General features: G+C 37.9%; 1 protein-coding gene across 1 annotated transcript; it reads left to right on the forward strand.

Moving 5' to 3' along the window:
* The first annotated feature begins 18109 nt into the window (after positions 1 to 18109).
* Positions 18110 to 19413, forward strand: LOC128548284 (uncharacterized). The gene has a single exon (XM_053522764.1). The coding sequence runs from the start codon at positions 18226 to 18228 to the stop codon at positions 19021 to 19023; it is 798 nt and encodes a 265-aa protein (XP_053378739.1). The 5' UTR covers positions 18110 to 18225; the 3' UTR covers positions 19024 to 19413.
* The last annotated feature ends 5836 nt before the right edge of the window (positions 19414 to 25249 follow it).

Consider the following 25249-nt stretch of genomic DNA (forward strand, 5'->3'; position numbering starts at 1 on the left):
AGGGTATAAAGCTACGTCTTGTCGAGGTTCATATGTTTAAACCTGTGTTCAGGACGAAACTATTCGATTTTCATAGCTTTTCCTGACGTTGGAGTTTATTGTTTAGCACATAGAATGTCATGCGCGAGAACAGAGTGTGATCCGTTTTCTCATTTGCAACAGAGAGGGATCCGATATGCAAAAACACCGTGAATAAATGTTGATCCTACAGAAGCGTGAAAGGGCCATCAGACGCTTATAAATTCTATTACGTCAAAGACGCGGAAAGGACATTTAGTATTTTCTGCTTCCTAAGTATTCTATAGATCTGATGAAATATCTATATATGTTCTGGAGAGACTTCTCGACCACCGCTTTAGGTGTGCACGATATGTTATTTCATTTGACACATGACCTTTTTTCTTTTTTCAGTAGTCGATATTTAAGGTAATGGAATGCTCTGTATATGTACACGAGTAGTACTGTTTTCCTATGAAAAAATCATTACTTATATAATCACCATGTGAGAGATTTTAAACAATCATGGACTGCGTCTAAAATAGTAATTTACAACATGAGTTTTTTTTTTAAAAAGATTAAACAAGGCAGTCTAAAAGACAGCTATATCCCCCGCCGCGGTAATGGATGATGAAAGGGTTGATGGTAATGTGTGGAAGCATTGACGTTGTTAAGTTTACTTCATAGTCCATGTATGACGACATCAGTGAATTCGAAAATCCTTCAAGGCGTTTAGGAAATACAGAGCGGACACAAAATCGAACGTTCAAACATTTGGCCTTGAATTTTTACTTTGACCTCTTGCCACCATGGTTGACTCATAAGTTTTGCACATTGTCTAGATGAGGTGATTATTTGACCCAAGTTTCATGGAAATCCTTCAAGATGTTTAGGAGATTCAGAGCTCAAGCCTATTACTTTTATTTGTGACCTTGACCTTGAGCCGACATGGCCGACTCATGACTGAAATCCTTCAAGGAGATTCAGAGTGGAAACAAAATAGAAGGCTCAAACTTTTGACCTTGAGTTGTGATATTGACCTTAAGCCGACAATGCTGACATGTGTTCTGAATATTGTCTTGATGAGGTGATCATTTGGTCCATGTTTCATCATCATCCTTTAAAGTTCAAGGGGTAAGGAGATACAGAGTGGGCTCAAACGTTTGACCTTGATTTGTAACCTTGGCTTTGAGCCGACATGGCTGACGTAAAAGTTGACAAATCGTCTTGATGGGGTGATAATTTGACCCGAGTTTCATGAAAATCCTTTAAGGGGTCAAGGAGATACAGAGCTCAGACTTATTACTTTGAGTTGTGACATTGACCTTGAGCGGACATAGCTGACTCGTAAACTCTGCGAATCGTCTTGATGAGGTTATAGTTTGACTCAAGTTTCATGAAAATCCTTCAAGGGGTTTAGGAGATAAAGAGCTCAAGCCTATTACTTTGACTTGTGACCTTGACATTAAGCTGACATGGCTGACTCATAAGCTCTGCACATCGTCTTGATGTGGTGACAATTTAACTCAAGTTTCATGAAAATCCTTTAAGGGGTCAAGGAGATACAGAGCTCAGACTTATTACTTTGAGTTGTGACATTGACCTTGAGCGGACATAGCTGTCTCATAAACTCTGCGAATCGTCTTGATGAGGTTGTAGTTTGACTCAAGTTTCATGAAAATCCTTCAAGGGGTTTAGGAGATAAAGAGCTCAAGCCTATTACTTTGACTTGTGACCTTGACATTAAGCCGACATGGCTGACTCATAAGCTCTGCACATCGTCTTGATGTGGTGACAATTTAACTCAAGTCTCATGAAAACCCTTTTAGGGGTTAAGGAGATACAGAGCCGACACAAAATGTTACCGACGGACGGTCGGCCGGCCAACCGGAAGGACGAATAAAAGAAGACCATTCCTTTAACCTTCTCCGCCCCCTACTACTCGTGGAATGGGGGTTTATAATTCCATTCGCACGGCATCTTATCTCGAGCGCACGACTTTTTATTTCGTACGCGCGGCAGCTTATCTCAAGCGCACGACATCCTAACTCTAGCGCACGACATCTTATCTTTTAAAGTAAATGTATTCGATGCTACTTTATCGTTTTAGCATTAAACATTTTGCGTTGTTTGCTATTATGTCAGTCTGGCCTAAAACAGCTGTGCGTTCAATATTTATACTTCCGGGTTCAAACAAATAGATAAAAGTCGATTGGTCTACAGTCCATGAAATAAACAAGCGTGTGAACATGGACGGATCCAATCGGAAGGGGAAGAAGCATTTAATAGAAAAGGTTCGATGACAAAATATAATACGTGTCGTAGCCCTGACCAACCTACAAACCGGACCAGTCTATTTTATAAGTACAACAGAGTTGTATCTATAAGTGGGCTAATAACGCGTTTTATATACATTACGAATATAATCATATTTGATGTTTATTGACATGATTAACACGAGGGGTGTCACAGAAGTTCGCGGAATTGTTAAATAACTTTCATAATATTGGTTATCTTAAACAAAGATATCAGCCAGGCAGTATTTAATATTTCGAAACATAAATGTATAAGAATAAAAAAAATAATAATAAACATGAATCTGTAAACCGATTTAAAGGAATCACCTATCACGCAACACCCGGAGCACATACGACGCCGATCACGTTAAGGAATTGTTACATTACAAATTCCCTGTTCACTTTTCAACATAATCCCCACTGTTGTTCGCACATTTCCGGTGTCTGCTGATTCATTTTTGGAATTTTTCCATGTACCACTGATTGTTAAGTGTAGAAACAATTCTTTGTATGGCTTGCATTAGGTCAGAGGTCGACTCAAAGTGTTAGCCGCGTAACTGGGCTTTGATCTGCATTCGGTCGTTTCTTTCGGAAAGCTTGAATAAGATCTCTCCGCAAAACCTGAAAATGAATATCAAATTGTTAAACGATCTGGTGGCCGCCAGATTCTGGTGTCGTCTTCAACAGATAATCAGCCAGTATGAAACCGCTCGAGCTACTTGTTAACGAATGATTTCCCGAATGGCTAAAACGTTGTCGATCTTTTCATCAGCTTTAGGGTTTTGCTGGCAACTTTGAAGACCTATGCACATTTTTCCGCCGTAACTCGATGTCACATATGGATATTCTCCCAATGTTAATTTCTAATAACGATGTAACTAAAGTTACAGCGAAATTTCAACGGAAAGAGCTAATGACGTTAAAATGTTCAGGAAATTACGTACGTTATTATTTTTTCCAAATTTATCCGCCTTACAATGCTCTCATCTGACGACGTTTAACAAAACATGCACATATTAATGCCGTTAACGATTTAGGGGAGGTCATTTGCTATGGAAACTGATATATCCAGAGTAAGAATAAAAATGGTCGCCAAACAATACTTAGGTTAAAATATACTACTCCAAATTCGACGCATATATGTGTTTACATTTGTGAGAAAGGACATTATTCCGCGAACTTATTGGACACCCCTCGTACTACTTTAAGAAACCAGGATACAAAAGTTATAGGTGAAGGGAGGGAAATATTGTAGTTGACTTCCTTAAACAATATTAAAAATCATCGCAGTACTTTCCCATTGGCAGATAAAGAGTAGAAAACGAATTTAGCTTTTAGGGCATGATGTACACAACCAAGCAAAATGAAAGCATACTCTGTTTGATTGAGTTTGTCCGTGAGTGGTGATAAAATGTCCGCTACCCAAGCTGTAGTATGGTGGCTCATTTCTGCCAACATCGGCCTTTCGCTTTGTCGTGGGAAATGCCGAGATTTGTTTTTGTTGTGGAGGTTTTATCTGAGGGAGGGTTGTATCTATGGCTTAATATGTTGTGGAGGTTGCAACTGAGGGAAGGTAAAATCTTCGGTCATCTATGACTCGATTTGTTGTGGAGGCTGTTTCTGATAGAGTAGTTGTATCCTCGTCTACATTTGCCGTGGAGGTTGTGCTTGAGAAAGGGGATGTATCTATTGCTCAATTTGTTGTGGAGGTTACATCTGGGAAAACGGTTGTATCTTCGGCTCCAATTATTGTGGAGGTTATATCTGAGGTTATATATCTGAGAGATTGGCTGTATATGTAGCTCCATTTGTTGTGGAGGTTTATCTGAGGGAGGGTTGTATCCGTGACTCCATTTGTTGCGGTGGTTAATGTGAGTGGTGGTTATATCTTCGGCTCCATTTGTTCTGGAGGCTGTATCTGAGGGAAGGTTTTAGCTGTGTCTCAATTTTTTGTTTTGAGGTTGTATCTGAGAGAGTGCTTGTTTTTCGGCTCAATTAGTTGTGAAGCTGTATCTGAGAGACTGGTTGTATTATCGGCTCCATTTGTTGTAGAGGTTGTATCTGAGAGAGTGGTTGCATCTGCCACAACTTTTTGAGGATGATGTATCTGAGAGAGTAATTGTTACTGTGTTTGTTTGTTTGTTTGTTTTGGGTTTAACGCCGTTTTTCAACAGTATTTCAGTCATGTAACGGCGGTCAGTTAACCTAATCAGTGTTCCTGGATTCTGTACCAGTACAAACCTGTTCTCCGCAAGTAACTGCCAACTTCCCCACATGAATCAGAGGTGGAGGACTAATGATTTCAGACACAATGTCGTTTATCAAATAGTCACGGAGAACATACGCCCAGCCCGAGGATCGAACTCACGACCCCGCGATCCGTAGACCAACGCTCTTACCTACTGAGCTAAGCGGGCGGGCTGATTGTTACTGTGGGTTTAATTGTTATTTAGGTTGAATCTGAGGGAAGGTAGCATCTTCGGTTCATTTTTGTGGCGGTTATATCTGAGAAAGTTGTTGTATCTGCGGCTAAATTTGTTGTGGATGTTAAATCTGAGGGAAAGTCGTACCTGGGGCTCAATTTCTTGTGGTGGTGATACTTGAGAGTGGCTGTATCTATGACTCGATTTATTGTGGAGGTTGTTTCTGAGAGAGTGGTTGTATCTTCAGCTACATTTATTGTGGAGGTTGTATCCGACAGAGTGGTTGTATATGTGGCTCCATTTTTTATGGAAGTTGTTTTTGAGGGTTGTATCCGTGGCTCATTTTGTTGTGGAGGCTGTATCTGAGAGAGGTTTGTATCTTTGGCTCCATTTGTTGTGGAGGTTTAAGCCGGTGCTAGGGGGCGTGGGCAGTGTTGCTTTTTCCATTACTGCCCATGAACAGACTCAATCAAACCGAGTCTGCAATTTTCACTATTTGCCTTGTTCTCGGTGCTTTCGAGGGATCTACTTTCCGGATTTTATTATATGAGGGAAGGTCGTCTCTTTGGCATATTTGTTGTGGTGATTGTATCTAAGTCTGAGGGAGGATTGTATCTATGACTAAATTTATTTTGGAGGTTTTATCTGAGGAAGGACTGTACCTGTGGATCAATTTGTTGTTGAGGGTTTTATTTGAGGGAGGATTGTATCTGTGGCTCATTTCGTTGTGGAGGTTGTGTCTGAGAAAATGGTTGTATCTTTGGCTCATTATTTGTGGAGGCTGTATCTGAAGGAATGTTGTATCTGAGGCTCCATTTGTTGTAGAGCTTGTATCTGGGATAAAGGTTGTATCTTCGGCTCTATTTTTTTCGGAGGTTATATCTAAGAGAGTGATTTATTTGAACCTGTTTCGTTGTGGAGATGTATCTGAGGGAATGTTGTATCTTTGGCTCTATTTTGTTGTAGAGGATGTATCGGGAGAATGGCTGTATCTTTGTCTCAATTTGTTGTTGAGGCTGTATCTGGGAGAGTGGTTTCTTCTTTTCGGCTCAATTAGTTGTGAAGTTGTATCTGAGAGACTGGTTGTATCATCTGCTTCATTTGTTGTTGAGGTTAATCTGTAGGATGGTTATATCTTTTGCTCTTACTTATTTAGAGGTTGTATCTGAGAGTGTGGTTGCATCTGTGTCACAATCTTTTGAGAATGTTGTATCTGAGAGAGTTGTTGTATCTGTGGGTTTAGTTGTGATGGAGGTTGAATCTGAGGGAGGGTAGTAGCTTCGGTCCATTTGTTGTGGAGAGAATATCTGAGGGAAGGTAGAATCTTCGGTCCATTTTTTATGGAGGTTATATCTTTGATAGTGGTTTTATCTGCGGCTAAATTTGTAGTGGATGTTAATTCTGAGGGAAAGTTGTACCCGTTGCTCAATTTATTTATGGAGGTTATATCTGAGAGAAAGGCTGTATCTATGGCTCGATTTGTTGCGGAGGTTGTTTCTGAGAAAGCGGCTGTATCTTTTGCTACACTTGTTGTGGAGGTTGTATCTGAGAGAGTGATTGTATATGTTTCTCCATTTGTTATGATGGTTATATCTGTGGCTCATTTTGTTGCGGAGGTTGCATCTTAGGGAGGTTTGTATCCGTGGGTCAATTTGTTGTGGAGTGTTTATCTTAGGGAGTATTGTGTCTGTGGGTCAGTTTGTTGTGGAGGTTGTATCTGAGATAATGGTTATAACTGTGGCTCAATTTGTACTAAGAAGTTTCTCTGCAGAAAGATTGTATTTATTGCTCTTTTTCTTGTGGAGGTTGTATCTGAGAGAGTTGTAACACATGTACTACAGTTTTTTGAGGATGTTATGTCTGAGAGAGTGGTTGTATCTGTGCGTTTATTTGTTATGGAGGTTGAATCTGAGTATCTTCGGTCCATTTGTTGTAGACAGAGTATCTAAGGGAAGGTAGCATCTTCGGTCAATTTTTATAAAGGTTATATCTGAGAGAGTTGTTGTATCTGCGGCTAAATTTGTTGTGGATCTTAATTCTGAGGGAAAGTTGTACCTGTGGTTCAATTTGTTTATAGATGTTATAATTGTGAGTATGGCTGTATCTATGGCTCGATTTGTCTCGGAGGTTGTTTCTAAGACACGATTGTATCTTAGGCTACATTTGCTGTGGAGGTGATATCTGAGAGAGTAGTTGTTTATGTGGCTCCATTTGATTTGGAAGTTGTATCTGAGGAAATGATTGTATATGTTGTGGCTCACATTGTTTTGGAGATTGTATCTGAGGGAGGGTTGCATCTGTGGGTCATTTTGATGTGGAGTGTTTATCTTGGATGGGTGGGGGCGGGGCTTGTTGTGGAGCTTTTTTTCTGAGAGAATTGTTGTATCTGTGGCTCTATTTTTGTGGAGGTTTGTTTGAGGGAAGGTTGTATCTGTGGCTCAATATTTTGCTGAGGTTTTATCTGAGAGAGTGGTTATATCTGTGGCTCGATTAGTTGTGACTAAATTTTTTGTGGAGGTTGTATCTGAGTGAATGTCGTATCTGGGGTTCTGTTTGTTGTAGAGGGTGTATCTGAGAGAGTGGTTGTATCTGTGGCTTAATTTGTTGTGGAGGTTTTGTATGAGGGAGGATTGTATCTATGTGTCGATTTGTTGTGGAGGTTGTATCTGAGAGAATGGTTGTATCTGTGACTCCATTTTTGTGGAGATGTACCTGAGTGAAGAATGTATCTTTAGCTCAATTTGTTATGGAGGTAGTTTCTGGAGGGAGGATTGTATCTGTGGCTCAATTTTGTTGTGGAGGATATATCTGAAATAGGGTGGCATGTATGGCTCTGTTTGTTGTAGAGGTTGTATCTGAGGGAATGTTATGTCTTTGGCTCATGTTGTCGCAGAGGATGTATCTGAGAGAGTGGATGTTTCTGTGGCTTGATTAGTTGTAAAGGTTATATCTTAGTGGGGATTGTATCTGTGGCTCAATTTGTTGTGGAGGTTATGTCTGGGGAAGGATGGTATCTGTTGCTCAATTAGTTGTGGAGGTTGTATGTGAGTGAAGGTTGTATCCTTTTCGCAATTTGTTGTGGATGATTTATCTGAGTGAACGTTCTACCTATGACTCAATTAGTTGTGAAGGTTGTATCTAAGGGAGCATAACATGTGTGGCTCAATTACACATGTAGTTGTAAAATCTGATGGAATGTTGTATCTGCGGCTCAATTTGTTGAGGAAGATGTGTCTGCTGGAATGTTTTTCTGTTGCTAAATTTGTTGTGGATGTTATATCTGAGGGAGGGTTTTATCTTTGGTTCAATTAATTGTGGAGGCTGAATTTGAGGGAGAATTATATCTTTGGCTCAAATAATTGTGCAGGTTGTATCTGTGGGAGGATTGAATGTGTGGGTCCATTAGTTGTGAATGTATGAAAAGGTTGTATCTGTGGCTCAATTTGTTGTAGAGGTTTAGCTGAGAGAGCAGCTGTATCTGCGGCTCAATAAGTAGTTGATGTTCTATCTGAAGAAAAGTTTATATGTGTGGCTAAATTAGTTGTGGATGTAAAATCTCTGTCTGTGGCTCAATTCGTTGAGAAGGATGTGTCTGCTGGAATGTTTTATCTGTGGCTCAATTAGTTGTGGAAGTCGTATCTGGGGGGGGGGATTGTGTCTTCGGATCAATTAGTTGTGCAGGTTGTATCTGAGTGTGTGAGTGAAGGTTGCATCTGTGGCTCTACTTGTTGTGGAGGTTTTATCTGAGGGAGGGTTTTCTATTTGGTTCAATAAATTATGGAGGTTGTATTTGAGGCAGGGTTGTATTTTTGTCTCAAATAGTTGTGTAGGTTGTATCTGAGTGAAGGTTGTATTTGTGGCTCAATTAGATGTAGAGGTTTATATGAGAGAGTGTTTGTATCTGCGGCTCGATTAGTAGTTGATGTTTTATGAGGGAAGGTTGTATCTGTCGCTCAATTAGTTGTGGAGGTCGTATCTGAGGGAGAGTTGTATCTATGGCTAGATTAGCTGGGGAAGTTGTATTTGCGTGAATGTTGTATTTATGGCTGTATTTTGAAAGCTGTATATGTAGCTCAATAAGGTGTGGAGGTTTTATCTGAGAGAAGGTTGTATATGTGGCTCAATTAGCTGTAGAGTTTGTATCTTACGGAATGTTGTATCTTTGGCTCAATTTGTTGTGGAGGTTGTGCCTGAAGGAAGGTTGTATCTGTGGCTAAATTTCTTTTTGGGGTTGTATCTGAGGCAGGATTGTACCTGTGGCGCAATTTGTTGTGTAGGTTGTATCTGAGGGAAGGTTGTATCTGTGGCTCATTCTTTTTGTGAATACTTTTATTTTAAAGAGTGGTTGTATCTGTTGTATCTGCGACTCGATTAGTTGAGGATGTTTTATCTTAGGGACGGTTATATCTGCAGCTTAATTAGTTGTTGAGTCTGTATCTGAGGGAGGATTGTATCTGTGGCTTAATTAGTTCTGGAGGTTGTATTTGAGGGAAGGTTTTATCTTTGACTCAATTTGTTGTGGAGGTTGTATCTGAAGTATAACTGTAATTGTGGCTCCATTTTATCTGAGGGAAGATTGTATCTCTGTCTCAACTTGTTGTAAAGGTTTTATCTGAGGGAAGATTGTCTCTCTGGCTCAATTTGTTGTAGAGGTTTTATCTGAAGGAGGATTGTATCTGAGGCTCAATTAGTTAATGAGATTGTATCTGAGGGAGGATTGAATGTGTGGCTCCATTTGTTGTGGATGTTGAATTTGTGAGAATGTCGAATCTGTGGTTACTTTTGTAATGTATGTTGTATCTGAGAGAAGTTTTCCTCTGTGGTCCAATTAGTTATGGAAGTTGTATTTGAGGGAGGATTGTATCTGCGGCTCAAATAGTTGTGGAGGTTGTATCTGATAGAAGGTTGTTTCTGTAACCCAATTAGTAAAGGAAAAGTGAAAATTTGCGAGAACCTTTTTACTTGAATATATATACATGTATATTCAAATGAGGAGGTTCTCGCAATTTGTCATATATATATAATAAAAAAGTAAAAAATGTTACTGACAATAGCAAACAGTGCAGACCAAGATCGACCTGCAAAGATGTAGTTCAGACTGTTCTTAGTCTGCTGCGGTTGCTAAAGCAATATCTCTTGCCACCAGCAGACTAAAGAATGAAGAGGCAAACCCAGCGATACAGACTTAACTCTAACTTCAGGATATATACAGTTCCTCAAACCCGCCTTAGAACAGAACTGCTGAACTATTATCTGAGCTTGCGCAGTATGTCAGGATAAACATCGAGGGTTGAACACAATACTGTTGTAACTCTTAGAAAATAGAGACGGACTTACGACAGTGTTACGTTCAGCCCTCGACATGTACTATGATGAGTTGATGAGTCATTGTCGCTTGAATTATAATTATATGACATAAGATAGTCAGACAGTATTAAATGGGATAAAACTTTTGTAAAGTTTTAAATGAAAAGTATGGCCTATTTTAAAACATAAAATGGTATATTGTAAATTATTACCATGGTGTAATATAAATATTATGCAAACATACCAAGACTCTGTTCTAGCGAAGATGCCTGGAAACAACATACTGAAAATAGCAACGCGAAAATGTGGAAAACTATCTCGATCAGTGCGGAATACATTAGATCTATCTGATATTAAAGGTACAAGCTATTCTTACTACAAAAAAAACATGTGGCCAAAATGCACTCGGTATATATCCCTTGAAGACGAAATGTTCACCATTCGTATGTACAAATTTAATATACTTTAGTTACGCAAACACTAATAACTAATAAAATTTCAATATGTCATACCGGAAAGCGCGTTTCACGTAGAGAGGACCACACAACATTTAAAACATAACAAAATCTGCATTTAAATGTAAAATTCACTTTCATCTAAAATTAAAAAAAAAAAGAAAAAAAGAAAAAACCTGCAATGACATGTCAATCCCACTTTCATATAACATTAAAAAAAATTGTCGAAACGAAATCTGCAATGACATGTTAAAAACACTTTCACATAACAATGCAAAACTTTAACCAAGGTGTGCAGGGTGAGTGAAAAATGTAGTCGAGCTAAAAAAACTGCACATGCCATAAAAAGGTCTTCATTTTATACATACGGGTAGTTTACTTTAAAGTTAACATAGAATCATCTTTTGTTTCTTTTTTTATTAGAAGCATAGAATGTTGTCTTTCCAGCAGTATATCTTTTATATTTTACCTTTCTGAAATTCCGTGCTTTTTTCAAAAGAATCGTCTGTTTGTCGACAACTATCATCACAAAAAATGCCACACTTTCCACAGCGGTATTAACTGAAGTTTTCTTTTCAGATTGCTACTCCTTGTATTAATTATGCATGTTTTTTCATACATAGAGGTAGAACGTGTGTGGTTTGCATCAGGTAGTAGATCAATAGTCACCTAAGTATACAATAAGTTCTAGCGGAGTTCATTTATTTCAGCTCAAATAACTTTTTTTTAGAAAATGTTACTTTATGTATTTCTGGAGCAGTCAACTGCACATATATCTAATATGGGCAGTACGTGAAGTTTGTATCATTAGTTCTACTGCCTACATTAAGCACTACACTACGTTTCTTGAAAAAAATCTTTTAGTTTATGGACCCGTAATGACAATCCTTGCGATTACGTATCCTCCTCGAACGAATTCGGAATCCTTCGGTCGTAACAGATAATTATTTTGAGAATGCCGACATCTGGAGAACATGTAAACAAACGAAAATTACCGATTGTTACTACGGATCCATACCAGTACCTACAAATTAACAAAATGTTACTTCGGATCCAGTACCTTTGAGGTTATCACTGGACAGATACAAATTAACAAAATGAAATCGATGTACCGATATTGATCAACAAACAAGGTTTCATAAAAAGGCTATAATTAGGAAAAACGTTTTTATACAATGCTCTATATGCGTATTTTTCCTAAGAAATCATGTAACATACGACAAATATTTGAGCCGTGCCATGAGAAAACCAACATCGTGGCTTTGCGACCAGCATGGATCCAGACCAGCCTGCGCATCCGCGCAGTCTGGTCAGGATCCATGCTGTTCGCTTTCAAAGTCTATTGCAATTAGAGAAACTGTTAGCAAACAGCATGGATCATGACCAGACTGCGCGGATGCGCAGGCTGGTCTGGATCCATGCTGGTCGCAAACCCACTATGTTGTTTTTTTCATGGCACGGCTCATTTCTTATATTTTGCAATAAGCAGACCATGTCTAAAATCTACTACATCACAATATGTGAGAGAGCTTCACCATATTTCAATAGCTGCCTCCTTTCAGGGGCGAGGTCTAACAAACTAGGCTTTAAACCAGTTAATCTAAATCAAACCCAAGAACGGGTGAAAGATAATGTCTCTACTAGAAAAATCAAAAGTCCTATAACTCTGACAAGAATGAAGACAACAGAACGAAAAGGCGATACTAAAGAGGGTAACCCATTAGGGAAAGACTTTCTCCACTTGCCCGCGTTGAGCTGAATGTGTTTGAAAAAAACGAACGTGATAAACAATGTAAGAAGTAAAATGCAACACACATAGTATGTGGACAGAAAAAAAAGATCATTATTTCATTTTGTACTACTCATTCATCCACTTTATAAATCTCATTCCGAATGCTCTTTCTACATCTAGTTGTAAATAACTCAAAGCAACTAGTCCACATTTAAAGACGCAGCACTGCGTCTGCAAGTCAATATTTTTATAATGTGTATGAATAATTCAAAAACCGGTCTGACATTTTAACCATTTATTCGCAATTCTCATGCCATCGTTTTTTTACACCACCAGGGTGTCCATGCATTGCCAAAACATTTAGGATTTGCAGCTGAGTTTGCTTTTGGTATCTTAGCAGGTATCATTTGTTCCTTATACTCATTCATACGTGTAAGAAGCTTTTGTACCATTTCCGGCATGTCGTCTGCAGGCTTTTTGTATTCATTAGGGTCGTCTGCAAAAAACAGAATAAAAACACTGTCGGTATTATTTATTATTTATTCTAACACTTTTAAGATTTCCGTTTATATAAACGAAGAAGGGTTTTACCGTGTATTGTCTAGTCGATTAGAGCACGTTTCGCGAAATGAACTACTTTGGGCTATTCCGGCATACTCCCTTGTATTTAAAACCGCATTTTATCAATGAAATCACGTGATGTAAACAGTGTAGTAGTAGTAGTAAGTTACGTCGTCTGCATTAGAATGGAAATAGATTTTAGTTCTGAGGCTGTGTTGGCAAATAAAACACGGTTTTTCGTTCAGATGCGCCATAATTAATCAGGCTCAGGCCTTCGGCCTTCGTGATTAGATTACTACGCATCTGAACTCAAAACCGTGTTTTATTTGCCAACACAGCACTCAAAACTAAAATCTATTTCCTAATTAGTACATGAAGAGAATGCTTCTGATCTAATGTGCAGCTTATATCAAATTAATGTAACAAGTTAAAAGTGCGTATGAAATACAGCGCTATTTCAATCTGAAGTTAACTGAACGTAATCACATATACCAACTAATCACATTACAAGAAAAAGCGTCATTGACGCTCCAAAGTTGCCGCACACGACCTGCAACGCGTAACGGGACACACGTCGTGCACAACAACATGCATTTTATGGTCCTAAGAATATTCCATGGTTTTCGACTCGAACATTCCACTCAATTTGAGTACGGTCGGACGAATACTAAAAGGCTATTACAAAAAGGCTATTATAATAACAGTGGTTACATGAAATTTTCCTTCGCTCGTAATTTTATTACTATAGACTATACGTAAACCATGTACAAACGTAATACGTAAAGAAAAATATCATTTGGATACTTAAAAAAAACAAGATTTAAACAAAATTTAATGTACTCAAACCATTTAAGTTTAATAATTTGAAGTAAGAACTTTTCCGGCTTTCAACCTTTCTTCAAAGCTAGAGTTGTCTCCAAGTGCCTCCTCTTTGTTCATTTTATCCGGCGGGTACCAGCCGTTATATAGACCAGTGTTTCCCGCCAATAATTTATTATCACCAATTCTGCAGAAAATAAAAAAGTAACACATTTAAAATGTTCAGCATTTCTTCATGCTTAGCAGACTTTACATAAAGCACTTACAAAACTCACAGAAAAAAATGTGTAAAACATCATAAGACTCACTCTCACCAAATGACCAGGTAGTGATTGTAAATATTGGCCCAGTTCGACACCTACTGTTGTATACATATTCCCATTAACTTTTATTTGAAAAGTTGAAATCTATGAATCCATATTCACAAACACGCCACATCTGTGTACTGGCTTTAATAATATATAATCATCTATTTCGTATAAAATGTATCTAGTTGGTGGGCATGTAAAGCATTTTACCTGTTTTTTCCCCCTTTCACTTACATTCTATATTCGTTGGTTAGTCGACTTACGGTGTCTTTCCTTTGGTCACACTGCAATATACAACGCTAAGTCTACTTTGCTTCTCATTGCCAATATCTAGGCCTTTAAGTCTTTTGGCACTTATGGATGTGTTCTTCATCCGAACAGCTCAGCATCATTATAATGTATTCATGTTAGCAAGGTTACACCATTGGAAAATTACCTGAGTAACACTTTAGCTGCAACAAACATGTGTGAATAAATTGCTGAAAATGTTAAATTTCGTCGCCAAGACACAAACATGCAGATCTATGTAAAATGTAAAAACAAATATAATACTTAATACGGTAAACATAATATTTCAACAGTAAACGCCTTTTATTTGTGAAATTATGTAGTGTTTGTTTGTTTTTTGTTTTTTTTTTTTTTTTGTTTTGTTTTTTTTTTGCTTTGGGTTTAACGCCATTTTTCAACAGTATTTCAGTCAAAATTATGTAGTGTATACTTATCAATGTATCTTCTTGGAGATCGAGTTACATACAATAAGAGAATTGCTTCCTGGATAACTCGGGTTCATGACGGCAAATATTGATAAATAGGTAGCGGAAAAGCTCAAGCGTTTTAGAAAAGAGATGAAATATGGGTTGGGTTATAAGTGTAAGTGCGTACTAGGTGCGTGTATATATGTGTATGCGTGCGTATGTGCGTGAGTTTATACACCGTTTTCGCATTCAGGCGGTGTCTCTATAAGATTGTCAGTATATTTAGTCGGAGCATAGTGCAAGATACATAAGACGCTCTAATACTAGCAGCTTCCTTGTGTATAAATAAAAGGTTTCCAATATCGAATAATGAAATACCTTGAAGCCCTCGCAAACTTTGAATTACAATCACGCCGAAAAATTTAGTTTATAGTTCATGTTGGAAAAAAATTCTGAAGTTTCTAATAAATCTGTATCAAACTAATCACCTTCGTCTTTCCGGTCAGTAATGGCGGACTAGCCGTGTTTGAATACCAGGACAATTCTGTAAATTGGACTTGTACAATGACCTGTGCTAATAAATTTTTTACGGTAATGCGTCATTGGGACTTTCTCAGTGCAAAGTGTACGGCAGTGTAGTTGGAACCTTTTCTATGAGTTTGTTAACAATGTCTGACTTTTATCTAATACTCTTCTCGTCATATTTTTACCTGTTTTATGGTTGACTTAGCATACCTGTAAACAATAAACTATAAACTGTCGTACAAAATCCACGCTAAATGGTGACAAATCTATACTAAAGAGAATATATAACGTTATATATCCATCCCCATCCTGCAGCGACAATTTCACAACTGTAATAGGCCGATTCAAAAAAGTCATGCACATTTTCAGTCGATAATGAAACTGGTGACAATGAAGATAATATCCAACTTAGTTCTGAGCATGTATCGCAAATCGACGAAGTTCTGAAGTCATCATTTTAATACTAAATTTCATCTATGATCAGAAGCATCGTTTCTAGAGTTTTAATGGGCTTCGAGGAAACGGTTTCTTCCCTTAAACTCGAAAATTCAACCTTCGAAAAAACGTAAACACTCTTGTCGAAAAAGTAGTGCACCGTGAACGGAAAGTTGATTGTCTGTTGACCAAGACAGTGCGAATCAGTATTCCAGGCGAAACTGTCTGAGAATTACCTGAGTTCCCGAAGGCGAAAGCGAGTCTATTGACAAAACTGTCCTCAATGCCACAGACTGGGTAGACCCAAACAGAAATCTGCACATCAGTCTTCGAGTCGCCCGAGAGCTTTTCTCATATCAAAGCCACACTTTGAACCAAGCTGAAAGATGTCGGAGGGATTTTATTAATAAAAAGCTCACGAAGACACATGCCGAACTGATCTCCCAGGCTCGTATATGGCTGGAAAAAGGTCTGTTAGCGGCGTATGGCCAGCGTTATTATTTCGGAAACAAACAGCCAAACTATCCATAGACTCGAATCTCGATCGAGCCGATGTAGAATCGAACCACGGACTCGCGTAACTTTACCATCGTTGCATGACCGTGTTATCATCATGTAGTATATATTTTTGTTTATTGTATTTTTCTTGCTTGTCATAAGCTAATATGAATTAAGGCACCGCCTAGCATGGGGATTTATCTTTTATATATCCACTTACAAAGAAATATTCAACACTCAAAAGAAAGTGAAAATTCGTTCTAACAGTGAAGTTTACATTTGGTGCCATCATACCTCTTACAGCGAATATCATACTTTGCAAAATTTACGGGAAGCCGAGACGTTGACGTCATTCACCGCGTTCGCGCACTGGCTTTAGGATTTTATTTGTTTGTTTGCACTCCACGCAGAAACTTGACTGCCTTTACACTTCCTTACTGTTTTAAAAGTGTTTTTCAGTTGCATGTGCAGCATTTACGAAACATAAGTAAAAGAATAATGTTGGCGCGGTTTACGAATTTCTGTGACACTGATTCGGGGTGCTCGGATGTTCATGCAGACAACCAGTCTGCGGTGTGCACATAAACCGGAACCGGAAAACATCGAAAAAATTGACTCAGTATATGCAGACAACAAAGACGAATAACTATATACGTACGTTAGGTACCGTCTTGGGGATTTTCATCCCCGGCGCTTCTTAATCGTTACACATTCTTCTTTAAATTTCCCCTATTCATTGTACTACACAAAGCGTGATCTCCCTGTTCACCTAGGGAGATTTTCATGGCAGAATCTTTGGCGTATACGTTCATAATAATAAAGACAATTGTTGATTTCTTTTTCATTTCACCAGTCTGTTCAAAATGAATGTCTATCACCTGACTATTATAAAAACGTATATGTTAGCATCATAAGTTGTCTGTCAAGAGGGACGGTCGTAGATGGACTTATTTTTTGGGGTATCATATTAGTCGCCTTTCACAGACAATGTTTGATAAACATATGGTATGATTCAGTACAGCATTTCCATTCTACAGGCAATATTATGTATGGTTATGATTAATAAGTTCACGCGTTACCTACACATTTTTGTCTCATGTATACTTTACAATACAAGGAAAATTGATAATGACCTTCATATAAAAGGTATGTATGTTTTCAAAAGCGAATTATGGAACGACGTACTCGCCATATTTTTAAACACATTACAATACCGCCATTTTATGATTAACACGTTAAGTCTAGTGATAGAATCATAATGTTTACCTCCAAGAAAATGTGAATTAATACAATTTGATACTGCATTAAAGCAAATTATTAAGGTAAAATAGAACAGTATTATACCCTGAAAAAGGTCCGTTGAGTTTTCACATTTAATTACGCACAAGTGCTTATAGATACGTGTTTTAGAGTAGTTTGTTTTGCAACTGTTCACAATATCAATAAACTGTATACATGTATTGTGAGTTATGCCATATTTGATTCAAATATTGCCCATTTTATATGTCACATAATGATGTAAATATCATCCACTTTCACATACCCAGTATTATGACGTTCAGATATATAGCCAATAAATCTAACGAAATGTTTACTAAAAAGTTTTAATTATTCACATTTTGCGAAATAAGTCCTTTGACAAGACGTATGCTAAGATCATTTTTAAGAACTGTTTCATTTTATCTCTCGATGTTTCAAAAATGTTTTGTGTTGTTATTATTTTTCGTAGCATTTATTAGTACGGTATCCTTATTTCAGTACTTTTTGTCCGACCTCTCAATCTTTTCTTCTAGTTAACAATGATAATACTTCATCATTTTTTCTCATTCCTTGTTTTCTTTTCTATGTTGCTCACACAGTTTATCATCTTTCGATACAAATTTGCTACATTGTTTTGCTCATACGCATGTTCTTTCAGTACCACTGTGTCCTCAGCTTTAATAAATAGTCTATCTGTTCATTCATTGGTCATATTTGTGACCGGAGAAATATAATTTTCTGCGGTTGAACGAATGTGAATTAGAAGAAAATTATTTTCCATTGGTCGAATAGTGTGTCCAGTAGGCGGTGCTTGTGCACGAAGTTTTCGTGTTAAATGTAAGGTATTTAATTGTCATTCAGCTTTGGGCGATCGACGGGACTTTATCAATATTTTATCCCGGTGTGTATTGAAATGGATGAAAATTTACAACGCGACAGTTCTTCGTCGCCATCTTTAAATTCACAAAACAATTCTGTTAGTGATCAAATGAAACTTGTTTTGGATGAACTGAGAACACAAAGAAGGGACTTTCTAGATCTGAAAGAGGAATTACAAGGTAGTTCTAGAACTGTTGTCAGTGAAGTGAATAAATTGAAAACTGAGAAAAGCATTGTTTGGAAATTTCAAGGCAACAAGATTCAGTACGAGTTTAATAGCGACATTGATGAGTCAGTGAAACAGGTTCAGTGGGCAATTGGACACGGAAAAATCGACTACGCTTCTGAAGTTTTGACAGAAGTATTAAACAAGTTGAAAAAACGCAATAAACTCATTCGTATAGCGGATTCCAGTTCGGCCGGCTGGGACACAGTAAAATTATACGAAAGCAATCCTATTGCCAGTGACGAAGAAGATGAGGCGAAAATCAGCAAAGCCGAAAATCGTGCTCTTAAAAGAAAGAAAAACAGCAAGTCTGCTTCGAATGTTAAACGGTCTGCGACTACTAAATTCCCTCAGGTGGATTATATTGCTCCTGCTCGGCCTTTCACAAGGGGCCAGGAACTTCCTACAAGACCAGTTTTACCCGATTTCGGCAGGGGAACTTCTTTTCGTCCCTCTTTCGGAGCCTACAGCTACGGTCCACAGTTCACTGGGTACAGCGCAGCCGCCCCAGGTCCATGCTTCGCCTGTGGAAGCTTCAGCCATTTCCGTCGGGACTGTCCGTTCACCACCCGTTCAGCCGGGAACCAGTCAGCAGCCAGAAAGTAGCTTTACATTCAAAGATGAGTATGATTATGACTTTAGTAACTTCACATATGATTTTTATGAGTACGAACAGGGACAGAAAAATATTATTGTAAGGGGTAGGTTGAGAAAAAATGTACAATTTTGGTGTGATCTAGGTGTGTCAGAATTTGTTTTAGATGTTATAAAATTTGGCTATAAAATTCCATTTTATTCTACGCCACCTCGCTCAATTAATAAAAACAATCGTTCAGCATTATTGCAGCCAGAATTTGTTAGTTCAGCAATTCAGGACCTTATCGACAGATCTTTGATTCAGCCTTGTTCTCAGCCACCCTGGATAGTTAATCCTTTGACCGTATCAATACAAAATAATGGGAAAATGAGATTAATCTTAGATTTACGTGAAGTTAACAAGCATGGAAACAATCTGTGAAATTTGAAGATTTACGCATAACTTTATCTTATTTAGAGAAAGATTTTTATATGTTTAAATTTGATATTACAAGTGCGTATCATTTCATAGAAATTTTTGAACCTCACACTGAATTTCTGGGTTTTTCATGGACAGATAAGAATGGTGTAATTCAGTATTTCAAATTTCTTGTTCTACCATTTGGTTTATCAAGTGCATGTTACATATTTACAAAGGTAACAAGACCTTTGGTCGCTAAATGGAGGGCTGAAAGTAAATACATTCTTATGTTTCTAGATGATGGGTTCGGGTGTGCAAGTAATTACCATAATACAGAACAATTAAGCTCACAGGTCAAAGAAGATCTGTTGCTTTCAGGTTTTGTTCCAAATGCTACTAAATGTATATGGAAACCAGTACAGAATTTGCAACTCTTGTGTGCTATTTTGAATTCTAAAGAAGGCAAAATTAGTATTTCAGTACAGAGAATAGAAAAGGCTAAGGCAACAGCCTCGCAAATTTTGCAAGACTTAAAAACCCACAGACGTGTTGCTGTTAGAAAAATAGCCAGTTTCGTAGGACAAATCATCTCAATGTCTATTGTCATTGGTCACGTGACTCAAATAATGACAAAATATTTGAGTGCTGATATTTTACAGGGTCGAACTTGGGATTCATATATATCATTGTCTGTAGAAAGTGTCGAACAGATTAAATTTTGGGAAAGGCATTTAGAAACTGTTAATGTTAAAGATATATATCAGTCACACATGTGTTCTAGGGTAGTGTATAGCGATGCTAGCACCTCGGGCTATGCTGGTTACGAGGTTAGTACAATAAATGGCGTTTCACATGGGATGTGGTCTTTAGATGAGAGTCTCAAATCCTCCACTTGGAGGGAACTGTCAGCAGTTTTTTCTGTTCTCAAATCTTTAGTGCACGTGCTAATGAATCAACGCGTCAAGTGGTTTTCTGACAACCAGGGCGTTGTTTCCGTAGTCTCTAAAGGCTCTATGAAAAAAGATCTTCAAGATTTAGCGTTTAGCATTTTTCAAGTTTGCATGCAGCATGCTATCACTTTTGAAATGGAATGGATTCCCCGTTCGCAAAATGAAAAAGCTGATTATCTTTCTAAGATAATAGATTATGATGACTGGGGTATTTCTTACGCTATATTATCTATCATACAGAATACATTTGGCGCTTTAAGCATTGATTGGTTTGCGTCAGAACACAACGCGAAATTACCAAGATTTTATTCCAAGTCTTGGAATCCCGCGTCTTTAGGTGTAGACGCTTTTACTGTTTCCTGGTCGTCAGAATTCGGCCTGTTTGTTTTGTTCCTCCAGTCTATTTAGTGAACAGGGTTTTAAAAAAGATGCTTGTTGATAAAGCACAAGGCATTTTGATCATTCCTTTATGGAAATCGGCGTCATTTTGGCCGTTATTGTTTCAAAACGGATCCTTCATCTCGAACGTGTTTGACTGGATAGATTTGCCTACCGAGGCAAAGTATTATGTTAAATGCAAAAACGGCAAAGGAATGTTCGGGAATTCAGATTTAAGATTCCGAATGCTTGCTTTACAAATGAAGTTTTAAGGGACAATACTCTGTATGGACTGAAGAATAATCATTATTAAGTTGTTTCCGTGTCCAAGTTTTTTTTTTATGTTTACATTGGAAAGTAATGTTTATGCTTGTATATGTATGAGATTATATGTGTATAATACGAGTGTACAGTATTGGAATACTGTACTGTAAGCTTATTTTGTATGTATGCAGATTTGTCAAATATGTAAAATATTAAACTACAAATTTAAGATATTAGATCCAATACTTTCAACTAAGAAACCTTAGAGAATGATATATTCATTAAATATTTTCTTACAAATTTATTTTTCCAGATTCATAGAGATGAGATTGATGAACTGCCATCGGTTTTGGTGGACCAGGTGGACCTACTCCCGGAGTTACTGAAGAGATCCAGAGCAGAAAACACGTGTAAAAAGTATGAACTAGCTTTCAAACGTTGGGAAAATTGGGGTCTTCGTAATTCCTTAGGGAGTGGGGACATCTTGCCCGCTAAAGTTTTACCGGTGGCTATTTATCTGTCATCTTTGATTCAGTCTGCGAATACGCCTGCTCCTGTTGTAACAAGTTATTATGCCATAAAATGGTTTCACGAAGTAAATGGGCTAGTTTCACCTACAGATTCGAAAGTCATTGTCAATATATTAGAAGCTGCTAGAAGAATTTTAGGAAAGCCTACTAATAAGAAAGACCCGATTACTGTTGACATTATTTTGTCTATTTACAATTCTTTGTATCAAGAGAAAAATATAAAAAATCAGAGGATTATTTGTGCTATTATTTTAGCGTATGCAGGTTTTTTACGCAGTGCAGAGTTATTAAATTTAAAAATATGTGATATAGTGTTGGAGCAATCTTACATGGCAATTTATATTGAGAAAAGCAAAACTGATAAGTATAGAGATGGACACTGGGTAATGATTGCAAAGACAGGAACTGTGCTTTGCCCTTGTGAAAATGTTTTTAAATATATTTCATGGACAGGTCTTCAGAAAGACGATTTTTTGTTTTGTAACTTATCTAAAAATAAGACTGGTTATAAAGTGAGAAATACTTGTAAACCAACTTCTTATACAAACTTACGTGAACTGTTTTTGAATGCTTTGAAACCGCATGTGGTTGATGTAGCTAAGTATAGTTTACATTCTTTGAGATCTGGCGGGCTACGGCCGCAGCCAATTCTGGTATTAAAGACAGAATGTTTAAAAGACACGGCCGTTGGGCTAGTGAGAATGCGAAAGATGGTTATATAAAAGACAATTTAAAAGAAAGATTGGCAGTTTCCTTATCACTTGGTTTATGTAATATATGAATAGTTCATCAACATTTTCTGAGTATATACATAAATGTATTTTGATTCTGAATATCAATTTGAAGTTTAGCTGCCAATTTTTTATCTGCTTTACAGCCCGTTCTTTAATTTCACATTGATCACCCAAGTGCTATTTACCAAATAATAAATGATAAAGTTGTTATTGTTTGTTTGTTTCTATTGGACACAGTATAAGTTTAAGGGAAATATAATTTTCTGCGGTTGAACGAATGTGAATTAGAAGAAAATTATTTTCCATTGGTCGAATAGTGTGTCCAGTAGGCGGTGCTTGTGCACGAAGTTTTCGTGTTAAATGTAAGGTATTTAATTGTCATTCAGCTTTGGGCGATCGACGGGACTTTATCAATATTTTAAAAAACTGTAAAAAATTGGCAGCAATATGTATACGTTTATGATGATGAGTTTTAACAGAGTGTAAGTTAAAAAATTTAGACAAATGTTTTTCTATGAAGATGTATTCTCTATATCTGATACTTTTAAACATTTTCTAATTCGGGTTAACAGTAACGCTTGTTAAAACTTTATGGAAAATTATGAAAATGCTATTACAATTGTGGTATGTGCAGTTTCTCTATAATTATATAAGACTATGTATAAGATGTGATGAGTACAGTGTTATGTTCCAATGCACACATTGATCACCCAAGTGCTATTTACCAAATAATAAATGATAAAGTTGTTATTGTTTGTTTGTTTCTATTGGACACAGTATAAGTTTAGGGGAATAACAGGTACAATTTTAAATATATTTATTTTAAACTTGGCATATAGGTAGGTGACAATAAGACGATGTGCAGACCGCACGAAACAGGTAAGGGGGTCAAAATTTCAAAGTCTTAAAGGGAGCTGAAAGTCAAATAATCCCTCATATTTCCTGTTGATAACTATTCAAGGTATTGGCTTTAAATATGGCATGGCATGTATTTAGCGGGCGATGGGATGATGTAGGAGTGCAGTGCTCAATCCACATTAATCCCAACGGTGCCCAATCAACTCCCACTAAGTATAAAAAGAAATCTTTTAAGGTCTTGAGTCTTAGTGTACCTTGATCGTAACCACACAACAACCAACTTCCCTTTTCCCACACCTACATTCAATGTACGTACACTTTATTCTGCATTAAATTTTCGCCCAAGTTGCTCTGCCAACAGAATTGGTCCATTTCGTTCAAATCTGGCCATTCTATTTCACATACAGTTGTAAAATTACCTGTATGTATTATGTGCGTGAAATTAGGCAGAGCAGCCAGAGTAGCCAGAGTTCAGCCAGAGTTCAGCCACAGTTTAGCCAGAGTAGCCAGAGAAGTCAGACCTCTGGTTACTCTGGCTAGCCAGAGTTCAGCCAGAGTAGCAAGAGTTCAGCAAGAGAAGTCAGAACTCTGGTTACTCTGGCTGGCCAGAGTAGCCAGAGTTCAGCCAGAGAAGTCAGAACTCCGTTTACTCTGGCTGGCCAGAGTAGCCAGAGTTCAGCCAGAGAAATCATAACTCTGGTTACTCTGGTTGGCCAGAGTAGCCAGAGTTCAGTCAGAGTAGCTGGAACTCTGGTTACTTTGGCTGACCAGAGTAGCCAGAGTTTCTAGGATTTTAACATGTTTTTGCTACTCTGGTCAGCCAGAGTAGCCAGAGTAACCGGGTCCCATGTTCACAAAAGTTTTTTCAGTCTTAGCTGAATTTGATAATGAAATCTAATAATTGAGCCGTGCCATGAGAAAACAAACATAGTGGCTTTGCGACCAGCATGGATCCAGACCAGCCTGCGCATCTGCGCAGTCTGGTCAGGATCCATGCTAGTCGCTTTTAAAGTGTATTGGACTTGGAGAAACTGTCAGCGAACAGCACGGATCCTGACCGCGCAGCTGGTCTGGATCCATTCTGGTCTCAAACCCACTATGCTGGATTTCTCATGGTGCGACTCATATGTCATTTCTATCTAAATAGCATGTTTAAAACTGAATTTCATGTTAATAACTTTTTTCAAGTGGCTATTTAGATTAGCCAGAACTCTGGTCACTATGGCTGGCCGGAGTAGCCAGAGTTCAGCCAGAGTTTAGCCAGAACTCTGGACTGAAAATATTTTGCGAACACGGGACCTGGTTACTCTGGCCAGAACATGTTAAAATCCTAGAAACTCTGGCTACTCTGGCTGAACTCTGGCTACTCTGTTAGAAACGGCCAGAGTAACCAGAGCAAATGATATCCTGGTGACTCGGGCTACTGTGGCTACTTTGACTGACCAGAGTAGCCAGAACATGTTAAAAATCTAGAAACTCTGCCTACTCTGGCTGAATTCTGGCTACTCTGGCCAGCCAGAGTAACCAGTGTTCTGAATACTGGGTGAACTCTGGCTACACGTGCTGAACTCTGGCTACTCTGGCTGAACTCTGGCTACTCTGGCTGAACTATGGCTAGCCAGAGTAACCAGAGGTCTGACTACTCTGGCTAAACTCTGGCTGAACTCTGGCTACTCTGGCTAAACTCTGGCTGAACTCTGGCTACTCTGGCTAATTTCACGTACATGTATGTATTAGATTTAATAGCTAAGTGTAAGACGGTGATAAGGTGAATACAACGCTCGCTAGAAATTAATATCTTAAAACTGTTGTATTCAACTAATAACCTATATTGTCCGCAAGTATTGACCTGGCACTCATTAATCTTCGCCAATATTTTCGGGCGTTTTCGTTATTTTACGCGATATTTTTGTGTCCTGAAAATATCTAGATTTATCATAATAACCAACGGCACAGTGATGTAGTGGCAAGCTCTCCGACTTGGAATCGCGTTATCATGTGTTCGAATTCATTTCTAACCGTTTTTTATATATAAATCTGTGTGTTTGTATTTGTATCTATTTTACATTATTTTATGAAACATTTCATTTTGTCGTTAACAACAGTTCTTTGAATTGTCCG

Source organism: Mercenaria mercenaria, chromosome 14, assembly GCF_021730395.1.
Source record: "Mercenaria mercenaria strain notata chromosome 14, MADL_Memer_1, whole genome shotgun sequence".
Classification (NCBI taxonomy): domain Eukaryota; kingdom Metazoa; phylum Mollusca; class Bivalvia; order Venerida; family Veneridae; genus Mercenaria; species Mercenaria mercenaria.